At 41.8% G+C, this 12670-nt stretch overlaps 1 protein-coding gene across 1 annotated transcript; it reads left to right on the forward strand.

The window, feature by feature from the left end:
- Positions 1-8220: 8220 nt before the first annotated feature.
- LOC110496697 (small integral membrane protein 13) lies at positions 8221-11914 on the forward strand. Its single transcript, XM_021572731.2, has 2 exons — positions 8221-8788; positions 10445-11914. The coding sequence occupies exons 1-2, from the start codon at positions 8713-8715 to the stop codon at positions 10633-10635; spliced, it is 267 nt and encodes an 88-aa protein (XP_021428406.1). The 5' UTR covers positions 8221-8712; the 3' UTR covers positions 10636-11914.
- The last annotated feature ends 756 nt before the right edge of the window (positions 11915-12670 follow it).

Here is a 12670-nt window from a genome sequence, read left to right on the forward strand (position 1 = left end):
GCATGACTTTACTGCTAATTAACCAACATTTTGTATTACAGGATTATTTTCACGTTACATCTACTGTATGTTCTACACTAATAAATAATGCTTCGTTCCGTATGCTTGTATGTTACACAATCTTTGCTTTCAAATAAAGTTATTACATTCGGACACTGAAATTCTCAACTTCTACAATCTTCAGCAGAACTTCCTGCATAAGATGTAACCAGTATGAATCATTGCAAACCACCACCAATGTCCTAGATCTCTATCGTTGTTTCTTGGAAACGGACGTGCAAAATGCCCCGTTTTTGTGTTATTTATCACATTCAAACATACTGCAGGCCTATCTTACATAGCAGAAATGAGCCAGTTATACAGTGTTTTTGTTGTTGTAGAAATGTTACCTTTATTTAACTAGGCAAGTCGGTTAAAAGTAAATTATTATTTACAATGACTGCCGACCCAGGCGATGCTGGGCCAATTGTGTGCCACACTATGGGACTCCCTATCACGGCCGGATGTGTCCTGGTGAGAACCTATAGTATCCCAAAAGGAAATGTATGGTGGAGATTACTGTGTTACCTTAAGTGTTTGCACCTTGAGAAAGGTTCATCAAATGGGAATGGCTCTGCAGAGTTGCAATACAGCAACTTTAGAGCTCCAATGCGACTACATCACTCTGATGAAAGATAGGATTTCAATCATGCCAACATGAAGCCATTCGTGTCAAGGCATACCCAACCACAAGCTCTGTGAACTCGTGTGAGTTCTCACCCTAAATGAGATGCCGCTCAACTTCAGTCAGACACATTTATCACTGACAAGGTGTCTGACTCGATCTCACACACTGTATGCAAATATTCAGACAAAATGTACTTGTGCCAGAGGGGCGTAGGTAGTGACATACAGTATATAAAAACGTATGCTGACACCCCTTCAAATGAGTGGATTTGGCTATTTTAGCCACACCCATTGCTGATAGGTTTATAAAATCGAGCGCACAGCCATGCAATCTCCATAGACAAACATTTGCAGTAGAATGGCCTTACTGAAGAGCTCAGTGACTTTCAATGTGGCACCGTCATAGGATGCCACCTTTACAACAAGTCAGTTCGTCAAATTTGTCTGTCCTCAGATGCAAAACTCACTACCGAGTTCCAAACTGCCTCTGGAAACAACGTCAGCACAAGAACTGTTCGGTGGGAGCTTCATGAAATGGGTTTCCAAGGCTAAGCTGCTGCACACAAGCCTAAGTTCACCATGCGCAATGCCAAGCATTGGCAGGAGCGATGTAAAGCTTGCCGCCAGTGGAAATGCGTTTTCTTTAGTGATGAATCACTCTTCACCGTCTGACCGACCAATCTGGGTTTGGCGGATGCCAGGAGAACGCTATCTGCCCCAATAAATAGTGCCAACTGTAAAGTTTGGTGGAGGAGGAATAATGGTCTGGGGCTGTTTTTCATTGTTCGGGCTAAGCCCCTTTGTTCTAGTGGAGGGAAATCTGAATGCTACAGCATATAATGACATTCTAGACGATTCTGTGCTTCCAACTTTGTGGTACCAGTTTGGGGAAGGCCCTTTCCTGTTTCAGCATGACAATGCCCCCGTGTACAAAGCGAGGTCCATACAGAAATAGTTTGTTGAGATCGGTGTGGAAGAACTTAACAGGCCTGCACAGAGCCCTGACCTCAACCCCATCGAACACACTTGCGATGAATTGGAAGGCCCACTATGAGCCAGGCCTAATCGCCCAACATCAGTGTCCCACCTCACTAATGCTCTTGTGGCTGAATGGAAGCAAGTCCCCGCAGCAATATTCCAACATCTTGTCGAAAGCCTTCCCAGAAGAGTGGTGGCTGTTATAGCAGCAAAGGGGGGGACCAGCTTCGTTTTAATGTCCATGTTTTTGGAATTAGCTGTTTTGATGAGCAAGTGTCCACATACTTTTGGTCATGTTGTGTATATACAGTATATATTTAGGAACTCAGTCGGGGTTCTCAACTTACTGTTGAGAGTTAGAATAGTAGAACACCCAAGATGTAATTTTGAAACTAGTCTTTCTTTTCATATGTCACTCACTGATAGTCACCCAATTAGCCCATGTCAGGGAAAAATTAAATGACGAAGGGCACGTCCCCAGGGTCCCTGATCTCCATGGGGCCCACATTGATTTTATTAGGCACTCTCACTCAGATGATATCTGATTTTAATTCAGATCCCCATCAGCTGTTGAAGAAGGAGCAGCTATTCTTCCTGGGGTCCACACAAAACATAGAACATGACGAAATATGGAACACTAATGGACAAGAACAGCAACACAAATATCATATTTAATTATATTATGTTTGTATTCAATTCATATTAAGTTAGAAAGATATATCATATTAACATGGCATAAGACATGGAAAAATGTCTAGAAATACAGGGAATTTGTTTTAAATCAGCAAAAAAAAATTCCCCACCTCATGACAAAATGTGTAGAATTGTAGAAAATTTGCTGTAAAACTGCAACAACAACAGAAAGTTATATAAAACAAACGTATTTGTTAACCATTTCATAATAAAATACTTTTTCTGCTAACAGATCCCTGTGTCAATATTAAATTATTGTTTTTTAACCCGGTGCTGATTTAAGTTGTAGCTGCTAATATTACATAGCTAACAGTTAACGTGTTTGTAGATGGACTGAAGGACCTATGTACATAGACATGGAATCACTGGCCACTTTAATCATGTTGAAATAATATTTCCATACTGTTTTTCTCATCTCATTTGAATATACTTAGATTTGTGTGTATTGTTGTGAATCGTTTTTATATACTACTGCACAGTTGGAGCTAGGAACACAAGCATTTCACTATGCCTGCAATAACATCTGCTAAATATGTGTATGTGACCAATAACATCTGCTAAATATGTGTATGTGACCAATAACATCTGCTAAATATGTGTATGTGACCAATAACATCTGCTAAATATGTGTATGTGACCAATAACATCTGTTAAACATGTGTATGTGACCAATAACATCTGCTAAATATGTGAGAGAGGTTAAAGCACAGTGTAGTAGCCTGGATAAAAGCTTGGAAAAAGTGTAGGGTCTCAAACAATCTCAGGTGTGGATATACCACCCCCTGCTGGACTGATGAGGGATGAACTGACAGAAGCCCTCCAGTGAGATCTCGTTGGACAGAAAGACTGGCTGGCCTTCTGCTCTGGCTTTGGCGCTCCTGAGGGACTGACTGTGTGTGTGGAACATGTTTCTGTACTCTTTCATCTCCACAATTTTACAAACTTCCTTCGGAGCAAATATGCAACCTTGATGCATACTTGATGCTTTTGATACCATGATGCTTTTGATACAATCGATCACCACATTCTTTTGGAGAGATTGGAAACACAGATTGGTCTACACGGACAAGGTCTGGCCTGGTTTAGAGCTTATCTGTCGGAAGGATATCAGTTTGTCTCTGTGGATGGTTTATCCTCTGACAAATCAACTGTACATTTCGGTGTTCCTCAAGGTTCCATTTTAGGGCTTCTATTGTTTTCACTATATATTTTACCTCTTGGTGATGTCATTCGGAAACCTAATGTTAACTTTCACTGCTATGCGGACTATACACAGCTGTGCATTTCAAGGAAACATGGGGAAGCCCCAAAACTGCCCTCCTTGGAAGCTTGTGTTTCAGACATAAGGAACTGTCATTCTTACTGTAAACACAGCACCGACAGAGATGGTCACCTCGCTTCGCGTTCTTAGGAAACTATGCAATATATATATTTTTAAATGGATTATTTCTTACATTGTTACCCCAGGAAATCTTAAGTATTATTATAAACAGCTGGGAAGAACTGTTGGATATAAGAGCAACGTCAACTTACCAACATTACGACCAGGAATACGACTTTCCCGAAGCGGATCCTCTCTTTGTACCAACACCCAGGACAATGGATCTAATCCCAGCAACTGACCGAAAACAACGGTGAAGCAGAAGGGGCAGGCGGAGTGGTCTTCTGGTCAGGCTTTGTAAACAGGCACATCACTCACCGCTCCCGAGTATACTACTCGCCAATGTCCTATCTCTTGACAAGAAGGTAGACGAAACTCGAGCAAGGGTTGCCTTCCAGAGAGACATCAGAGATTATAACGTTCTCTGTTTCACAGAAACATGGCTCTCTCGGGATATGTTGTCGGAATCGATCCAGCCACGAGCTTCTCCATGCATCGCGCCGACACAGATAAACACCTCTCTGGGAAGAGGAAGGGCGGGGGTTTATGCCTTATGATTAACAACTCATGGTGTGATCATAAGAACACACAGGAACTCAAGTCCTTCTGCTCACCCTAGAATACCTTACAATTAAATGCCGGCCATTCTACCTACCAAGAGAATTCTCGTCAGTTATAGTTACACCGGTGTACATCCCCCCCCTCAAGGGAACATCTAGACAGCCCTCAAGGAACTTCACTTGACTCTACGTAAACTGGAAACTATATACCCGGAGGCTGCATTTATTTATTAAATTTGAGATCAATGTTACCTACATTTTATCAGCATATTGATTGCACGACACGAAGGGCTAATACTCTCGACCACTGCTACTCTAACTTAAGCGATTTATACAATGCCCTCCCCCGCACCCCCTTTGACAAATCCGACCACGACGCCATCTTGCTAGTCCCGACTTATAGGCAGAAACTCAAACAGGATGTACCAGTGACGAGAACCATGCAACGCTGGTCTGACCAGTCGGAAGCCACGCTCCAAGATTGTTTTGATCATGCGGACTGGAAGATGTTCAAGGATCTGTACGCTGACTCTGTGAGTGTGTTTAGAAATAAGTGCATTGGAGATGTCGTACCCACTGTTACTGTTAAAACCTACCCTAACCAGAAACAGTGGATGGATGGCGGCATTCGCGAAAATCCAGCGCATTTAACCATGGAAAGAGGTCTGGTGATATGGCTGAATATAAACAGTGTAGTTATTCCCTCCGCAAGGAGGCAATCAAACAAGCGAAATGTCGGCACAGGGACAAGGTGGAGTCGCAATTCAATGGCTCAGACACTAGCACAGCACAGCACAGCACAGTCAGAAGAGGACTGGCCACCCCTCAGAGCCTGGTTCCTCTCTAGGTTTCTTCCTAGGTTCTGGCCTTTCTAGGGAGTTTTTCCTAGCCACCGTGCTTCTACATCTGCATTGCTTGATGTTTGGGGTTTTAGGCTAGGTTTCTGTATAGCGCTTTGTGACTTCGGCTAATGTAAAAAGGCCTTATAAATAAATTTCCTTGATTGATACATATGAATCAGAAATGTATCAAACATGACTGATGATTCAATTTCTTGAGGGAAGCGGAAAGTATATCTCAGAATGATATTTAACTAGGCAAGTCAGTTAAGAACACATTCTTATTTACAATGACGGCCTAGGAACAGTGTGTTAACTGCCTTGTTCAGATGTATCTTCACATAGAACACTTTGTCCTAAGGGGTAGAATTCACACACACACAAAAAAAAGCAGATTTGGCAATGATTGGGCGTTCATACCTCTGCCCTCTCTGTCTGAAGTGGTGTACACATTCAAGTTGAATTTTGTCGATAGCTTCACGTGGAATCTGAAGCGCTGTAAGGAGGAACTCTCTAATTACAGATTCAGATTCAGATTTTCATCACTCATCTTGAGGTTTGCTTTCAACTCTTTTACGTGTATCCTTACTGACTAGTTCAAGTATACCCACTTTGTCATTTATTGATTTTAACAAGTCTTTAACTGAAGAATGGGAGAGAAACAGAAGATTCAGATTACTGCCCTTGGGCTTTTCCCATACAAGGGGATGAACCTGATCAGAGGGGTGCATCAAGTCCAACACCTTGATTCTCTGGAGACATTTGAAATACGGGATGATGACATCGTTGTTGTTACTTACCCACGGTCAGGTAAGACCATGCATCTGACATAGGTTATAGGCCTGTACAGTACTTACTGTAGAGTGACTTATAGGCTACACTACACAATCTATTGAATTCTGCATGAATTTAGGTATTGTATTGTGAATGTGCAACATGATCTCACAAATGCTGTGATTGTATTTCTTTAAAACCACAGGAACTACATGGACACAGTATATTTTGTCCCTATTGTATCATGAAGATCAAATGACAGAGGGAAGTAACAAACCAATCCAGGAACTGGTGCCCTTCCTTGAGGAAAACTTAAGACAAATAGACTACAACAACAAACCATCAACAAGAACATTCGTCCTCAAGGACTGAGAGAGAAGGGAAAGGTAAGAGAGAGAGAGAGAGAAATAACATGCAATGAATGCAAAACAATAACTGCCAGTGAAACCCATGTTTTGATAATTGTTTAAATAAAACTGTACACAGACAGAATATATTCATATGTTTTTAAAAAGTCTTCAGAGACTGACTACATTTAAAAAAAACCTGGATGCCAACAATGAGATTTGACAGATCATTTAATTTACATCAATTGAATCTACAATGTATTGTATTCATTTTGAATTGTGGTGTTCAAGTTATATTGAATTGGCTGCATTCTAATTGTGTCAATTGTTTACTAAGGTGATCTACATAGCCAGGAACCCAAAGGATGTTGCCGTGTCCTTATTTCATCTCCAAAATTTCACAAAAGTCCTTAAGAGCGAACCTGACTTCAATACATTTCTGAATCAATTTCTCAAGGGAGAGGGTAAGTATATCTCAGAAGTTTAAACACATGTCCGAAGTGTCAATGTGAAATACCCTAATAATGTTTCTTCCCTAGTTCTCGGGGGGTCTTGGTTTGATCATGTTGCTGATTGGTATGCTCACAAAGATGAATTTGACATCCTTTCTATGACATATGAAGATATGATCAAGGTAAGTTAATTTCCATAATAGATGAGATGACATAACAGTGGAAAATATACACTGAGCGGAGAAAACATTAGGAACACATGCTCTTTCCATGACATAGACTGACCAGGTGAAAGCTATGGTCCCCTATTGATGTCATTTGTTAAATCCACTTCAATCAGTGTAGATGAAGGGGAGGATACAGGTTAAATAATCATTTTTAGCCTTGAGACAACTGAGGGATGTATTGTGTATGTGTGGAATTTAGAGAGTGAATGGGAAAGACAAAATATTGAATTGCCTTTGAACAGGGTATGCCAGGCACACCTCTTTGAACGTGTCAAGAACTGTAACGCTACTGTTTTTTTTAATGGTTAACAGTTTCCTGTGTGTATACAGAATGGTCCACCACCCAAAGGACATCCAGCCAACTTGACACAAGCGTAGAATGCTTTCGACACCTTGTAGTCCATGCCCCGACGAATTGAGTCTGTTCTGAGGGGAAAAGGGAGGTGTTCCTAATGTTTTGTACACTCAGTGTATTGCTGAGACTAGTACTCAAACTATAACAATTGCTTTCAGGACACACGAGGTGCAATTGTCAGGATATCAAACTTCTTGGGCAAAAAGCTGGATGACCAAACCATTGACACGATCGTGGACAAATCCTCCTTCAAGAACATGAAGGAAGACCCACAGGCTAGACGTGATAAACAGCATCCAGCAGTTTTTGAACAAAGTGGATCCTTTATTAGAAAAGGTATGGCATCTATGTGATCCACATTAATAAAGATTGCATTAGTCGAAGTCAATTTCAACTATTGGTTACAAAATTCATCAAGGAAAATAGCACTAAAAAGAATGCCCTTAATATGCTGTTTGTTTTGTCTCTGACCAGGGAAGGTAGGGGACTGGAAGATTATGTTCACTGTGGCCCAGAGTGAGGGATTTGACCAGATCTACATGGAGAAGATGAAAGACTTGGCTCTTGAATTTGACTGGAAGCTGTGAAAATAGACATGTCCTGGTTACATGATGAAGACCTTCATCAACTTGGCTGAAGATGTCAGCAAATTGATCCAGATCAACACCAACAAAAACTTTTGTTGTTGATCTGTAATTGTCAAATTGTGCTTCAGTTGTGCGAATCACTCCAAATATGTCATTAAAACATGTTTTGAATCTAGGCTAACTAGATTGGCGGAAATAGCTGACCTGCTGCAATGATTGTGAAAATAAACACATGCAATAATTACTAAATGTTATTAAGATGCGCACATAATTCATATATTTTATAAACTGTTACTAAAAAATAATTGGTCTCTTCTTATGATTCGCCCCATGTTTTGTGGAACTACAGAGTGAGGATATGGACTACAGTACCCAAAAGGCAATGCTGGTCTTCAGCCTAACGCAAAGTCTCATTTCGAGACCAATGTGGTCTTTGTCCGTATTGTATTTATTTTGCAAATGTAATCGTTCAGGTTGCAATAATGTAGATGTGAACGATACTGCATCCTCCTGTGATACCTAGCTATCCGTCCATGATTTAGGCAAAGCGACGTTGACATTTTTACAGAGGGGCAGACTGTCTGGCCAGCTAACCGTATCGGCAATGAGGGGTTTGTTTTCCTTAATAACAACTAGTTAGCTACAGCAGCTATCCTTCATCCGTGTTGAAGCGAGGAATTGTGTTATAACGTTTATGATGTGGCAAATAACACCTGTAAACTGTATGTCAGTCTGTCGAATTAGTTAACGGACTCAACTCTAAACTAAAGCGATTTAGCGAGCTAGCTGTAAACATCTGTTTACTTACTTGGTAACTAGAGCTAGCTAGCTAGCAAGCACTGACAAGAAGACAATGTGGCAAAGCGTTGGTCTCACTGTGCTGGTAATTGTGGCCACCCTTGTGTGCGCGTTGCTCTTCATGGTTTTTGGTAAGTAACAAATGTGTTGGATTCGTCATTTTTTTTTCAGTTTTCTTGAATGTTGTGAGATTAACGTTACTGAGATTTGACGAGGACCTCTGACACAGCTTCGAAATGTATCAGCTAACCGTTAGCTACAGTAGCTAGCTAGCATTGCCATTATAGATAGCTACTGTCCGTATACAACATCAAGATATCATGTTAGCAGCTAGCTATCTTTACTTAGGAGCAGTGACTGTGCAAGACCTCAATACACGTCATGTTATTATAGGTTCGTAGTTAGCACCTGTTTTGTAGCTAAGCCCCTCATAGCTGTTATGAATTGGTGGAGGTCCTGGGCTGGCGTGGTTACACAGGGTCTAAGGTTGTGAGGCTGGTTGGACATACTGCCAAATTCTCTAAAATCACGTTGGAGGCGGCAACAGCTCTGGTGTACAACTCTTGCCTAGTTAAAACAAAAAAGAAAGACGTTAAACAGCTCTGGTGGACATTCCTGCAGTCATCGTGCCAATTGCACGTTCCCTCAAAACTTGAGACGTTTGTGGCGTTGTGTGGCCTTTTATTGTCCCCAGCACAAGGTGCACCTGTGTAGTGATCATGCTGTTTAATCAGCTTCTTGATATGCCACACCTGTCAGGTGGATGGATTATCTTGGCAAAGGAGAAATGCTCACTATCAGGGATGTAAACAAATTTGAGATTAGTAAGCTTTTTGTATGTATAATATTATTTATTTAAGCTCATGAAACATGGGACCAACACTTTACATGTTGTGTGTTTATTTTTGTTCAGTATTATTTGTTTTGCTGACACTCCATACTGGACTGTATAGCCTACTGGCTACTTTCACTCCTATTTTAGAGAAGTTTCTGCTTATAATTTCTGACACTTGGTAGGACATCATTTCTGACATTTGGTAGGCCATTTGTTTGTCAACTATAGTTGGATACATTTAGCTTCTCTTCTGTCATAACGTGTTGCCCCAGAAGACTAAATAAAGTAGTTATCATCAGAATAATGTCATGCATCGATAGAATGAACGCATTAGTAATCTAGTTAACACTGATAAAGTTGTCTTGTTTCATTTAGGGACCGTGGAGAAAACACAACTCCAAAACAGTGGAAAGATTGGTCCTGTGAAAAATGTCCAAATGTCAACAGTTTGACCGGTTTTAAGGAAATGAAAAGCTGACTTCAGTTTGTCTTGAGTGCAAATTTTATGTGGTTGAAATACTGTCTGCTTGCATAACAGTGTCAAAGATAACACATTATACACATATTCACATTTTCTCAAGAGATGCTGAAAGAAACAAATCATATTTCTCAAGTCCTGTTCCCAAGACAAAATTAACATTTATTGTATCATTTTACTGCAAGAAATGAATAATACTGCAGGAGTAAATATTATTATTACACTTCTAACCCATATGAACTTAAATGAGGAATATTCTGTTTATTCATGGATACTAGTGAGTGGGATATCAAAGGTGCATGTAAACAGCTTATCCCGAATAAGACCCTAAGCGGGATATGAGCTACTATCCGGAATACTGTGTGCATGTAAACGCGGTCACTGACTCAAATACAACAAGTTCATTATTTGATTCTTACGCACAGTCAGTGTTCACTTTCTCCTGGATGACCTTTGCTCTGTTTGGCCCCTCAGGTTGGTATGTTGTCTGGCAGCTCTTCCTGTCCAAGTTCAAGTTTCTGCGTGAGATGTTGGGCGACACCGGCTCTCCACAGGCCGAGACCCAGCCTTCCGAATCCAGGAGCGAACGTACCTCTCCTCCACCCCCACGCCAGAGGCCCAAGACTGCCCGCCAGAGGGCTGTTCCTCCTAATAGTACTACATAGATTACCTCACCCGTCCGCTGTCGGCCACACCCTGTCCTGTTGTTCACCAAACCAGCCGTCCCACTAGGAAACAGTGGTGGACAAAAACCCCTTTAATAAATTGCATGATTTGGAATGGCATACTACCCCCATGTCCGTGTATACTGCTGCCTCTCCTGATGAAATCCACCCCTCCACTCTGCACTACTAAAGACATCCTCGTTGATGACACTTGACACGTTCTTCTTACTAGACTAGGCACAGCTGCTGATATTATAAAGGGACAAGCCATCAAATCATGGAACATTCTGTATGCCACTTGTTCATGTTTGTTTCAAATATGTATTTTAGCTGTTCACAGTGTATGTACTGAGCAGCATGTTTGGTCTCTTTACCTGGCCTTCACTGACACTGCAACATGGTCAGCTCTGACTAGCTGACACTGTAACATGGTCACCACTAATTGGCTGACGCTGTAACATGGTCAGCTCTGACTGGCTGACGCTGTAACATGGTTAGCTCTGACTGGCTGATGCTGTAACAGGGTCAGCTCTGACTGGCTGACGCTGTAACACGGTTAGCTCTGACTGGCTGACGCTGTAACATGGTTAGCTCTGACTGGCTGATGCTGTAACAGGGTCAGCTCTGACTGGCTGACGCTGTAACATGCTCAGCTCTGACTGGCTGACGCTGTAACATGCTCAGCTCTGACTGGCTGACGCTGTAACATGCTCAGCTCTGTGGACTCCTGAGTGGTGCAGCGGTCTAAGGCGCTGCATGTCAGTGTTAGAGGCGTCACTACAGACCCTGGTTCGATTCCAGGCTGTATCACAACCGGCCGTGATTGAGAGTCCCATAGGGCGGCGCACAATTGGCCCAGCGTCATCCGGGTTTGGCCGGGGTAGGCCGTCATTGTAAATAAGAATTTGTTCTTAACTGACTTGCCTAGTTAAATAAAGGTTAAATAAAATATTGGCTGACACTGGAACATGGTCAGCTCTGATTGGCTGACACTGGAACATGGTCAGCTCTGACTGGCTGTCATGCTGCTGACACCTGCATGGGGAATCTGTTTCTCCAACAGCAGACAGCTGAGTGTGAGTTCTCTGTCGTGTGTGTGTGTTTGTGTGCGCACGTTTTATGAGAGTGTGTTTATTTGAACAGACGTGTGTTTGTAGTAAAGTCTATATTCAGACACATAGACAAAGCGTTGTATAAACAGGCTCATTTGTCATTTACTTTCAGAGGCAAAACAACTTGTAGAAGAGAAACTGAATAAAACTATTTGCATAACTGACAACCGAAGTTCCTCCATGTCAGTAAATTTCACTTTATTTTTAACAAAAGTGCAATGAAAGGAATGTTTTTGTTTTGTTATTTTGTTGTTCAGACTACATATGTAACGAAACGGTTGACTACCCTTAAGACCGAGAGGGTTGTAATAACACAATGTCCAGGGGCTGTAGCTGTCTCAGAGTAGGACTGCTGATTTAGGATCAGTTTTGCCCTTTAAATCACATTGAATACAAGTACATGGACAGGGGGGACCTGATCCTAGATCAGCTTTATACACAGAGCTCCCTAGGAAGGCAACAAATAGGCTATAGCTCATTGCTCTGGCCAGCTAGCCTCCCAGAGGTGTTAACTGGGGTGTATTCAATAGGAACCAAATGGAAGCGAACAGCTGAAACGGGGTGGATCTAACCAGAACTTGTCCGATAAGAAACTTGTTTTTCGTTGCAAAACACTTTGCTATGGTGTGCACTAATGAATACACCCCAGGGCTCCAAGCGACAGCTAGCATAATGCCCTTCCCAGTGATGTGTGATCCTAAAACGTCAGCACTCCTACTCTGATATGCTTGACACACATGGCCCCAGAGCTCCTCAGGAAGGCAATAGAGTAGGCTAACTGTAGCTCTGGCTAGCTTGTTCCCAGTAGAAGTGTAGCCTGGGCACCAAGCTATAGCTAGCTATATGTAGCGGGTCTCTTATGTACCACAGGAGAACCAATAAATAAAGAGCGACACCACGGCTGTCTTTTAGGCTTTTATGTT

This window comes from Oncorhynchus mykiss, chromosome 18 (genome assembly GCF_013265735.2).
Source record: "Oncorhynchus mykiss isolate Arlee chromosome 18, USDA_OmykA_1.1, whole genome shotgun sequence".
Lineage (NCBI taxonomy): Eukaryota > Metazoa > Chordata > Actinopteri > Salmoniformes > Salmonidae > Oncorhynchus > Oncorhynchus mykiss.

What these genes read in the sequence shown, in the direction of transcription:
- LOC110496697 (XM_021572731.2), top strand. Translation starts at nt 8,713, where the DNA reads ATGTGGCAAAGCGTTGGTCTCACTGTGCTGGTAATTGTGGCCACCCTT. An exon ending in GTTGCTCTTCATGGTTTTTG is followed by an intron (nt 8,789 to 10,444) that starts GTAAGTAACAAA and finishes TTGGCCCCTCAG; the next exon opens with GTTGGTATGTTGTCTGGCAG.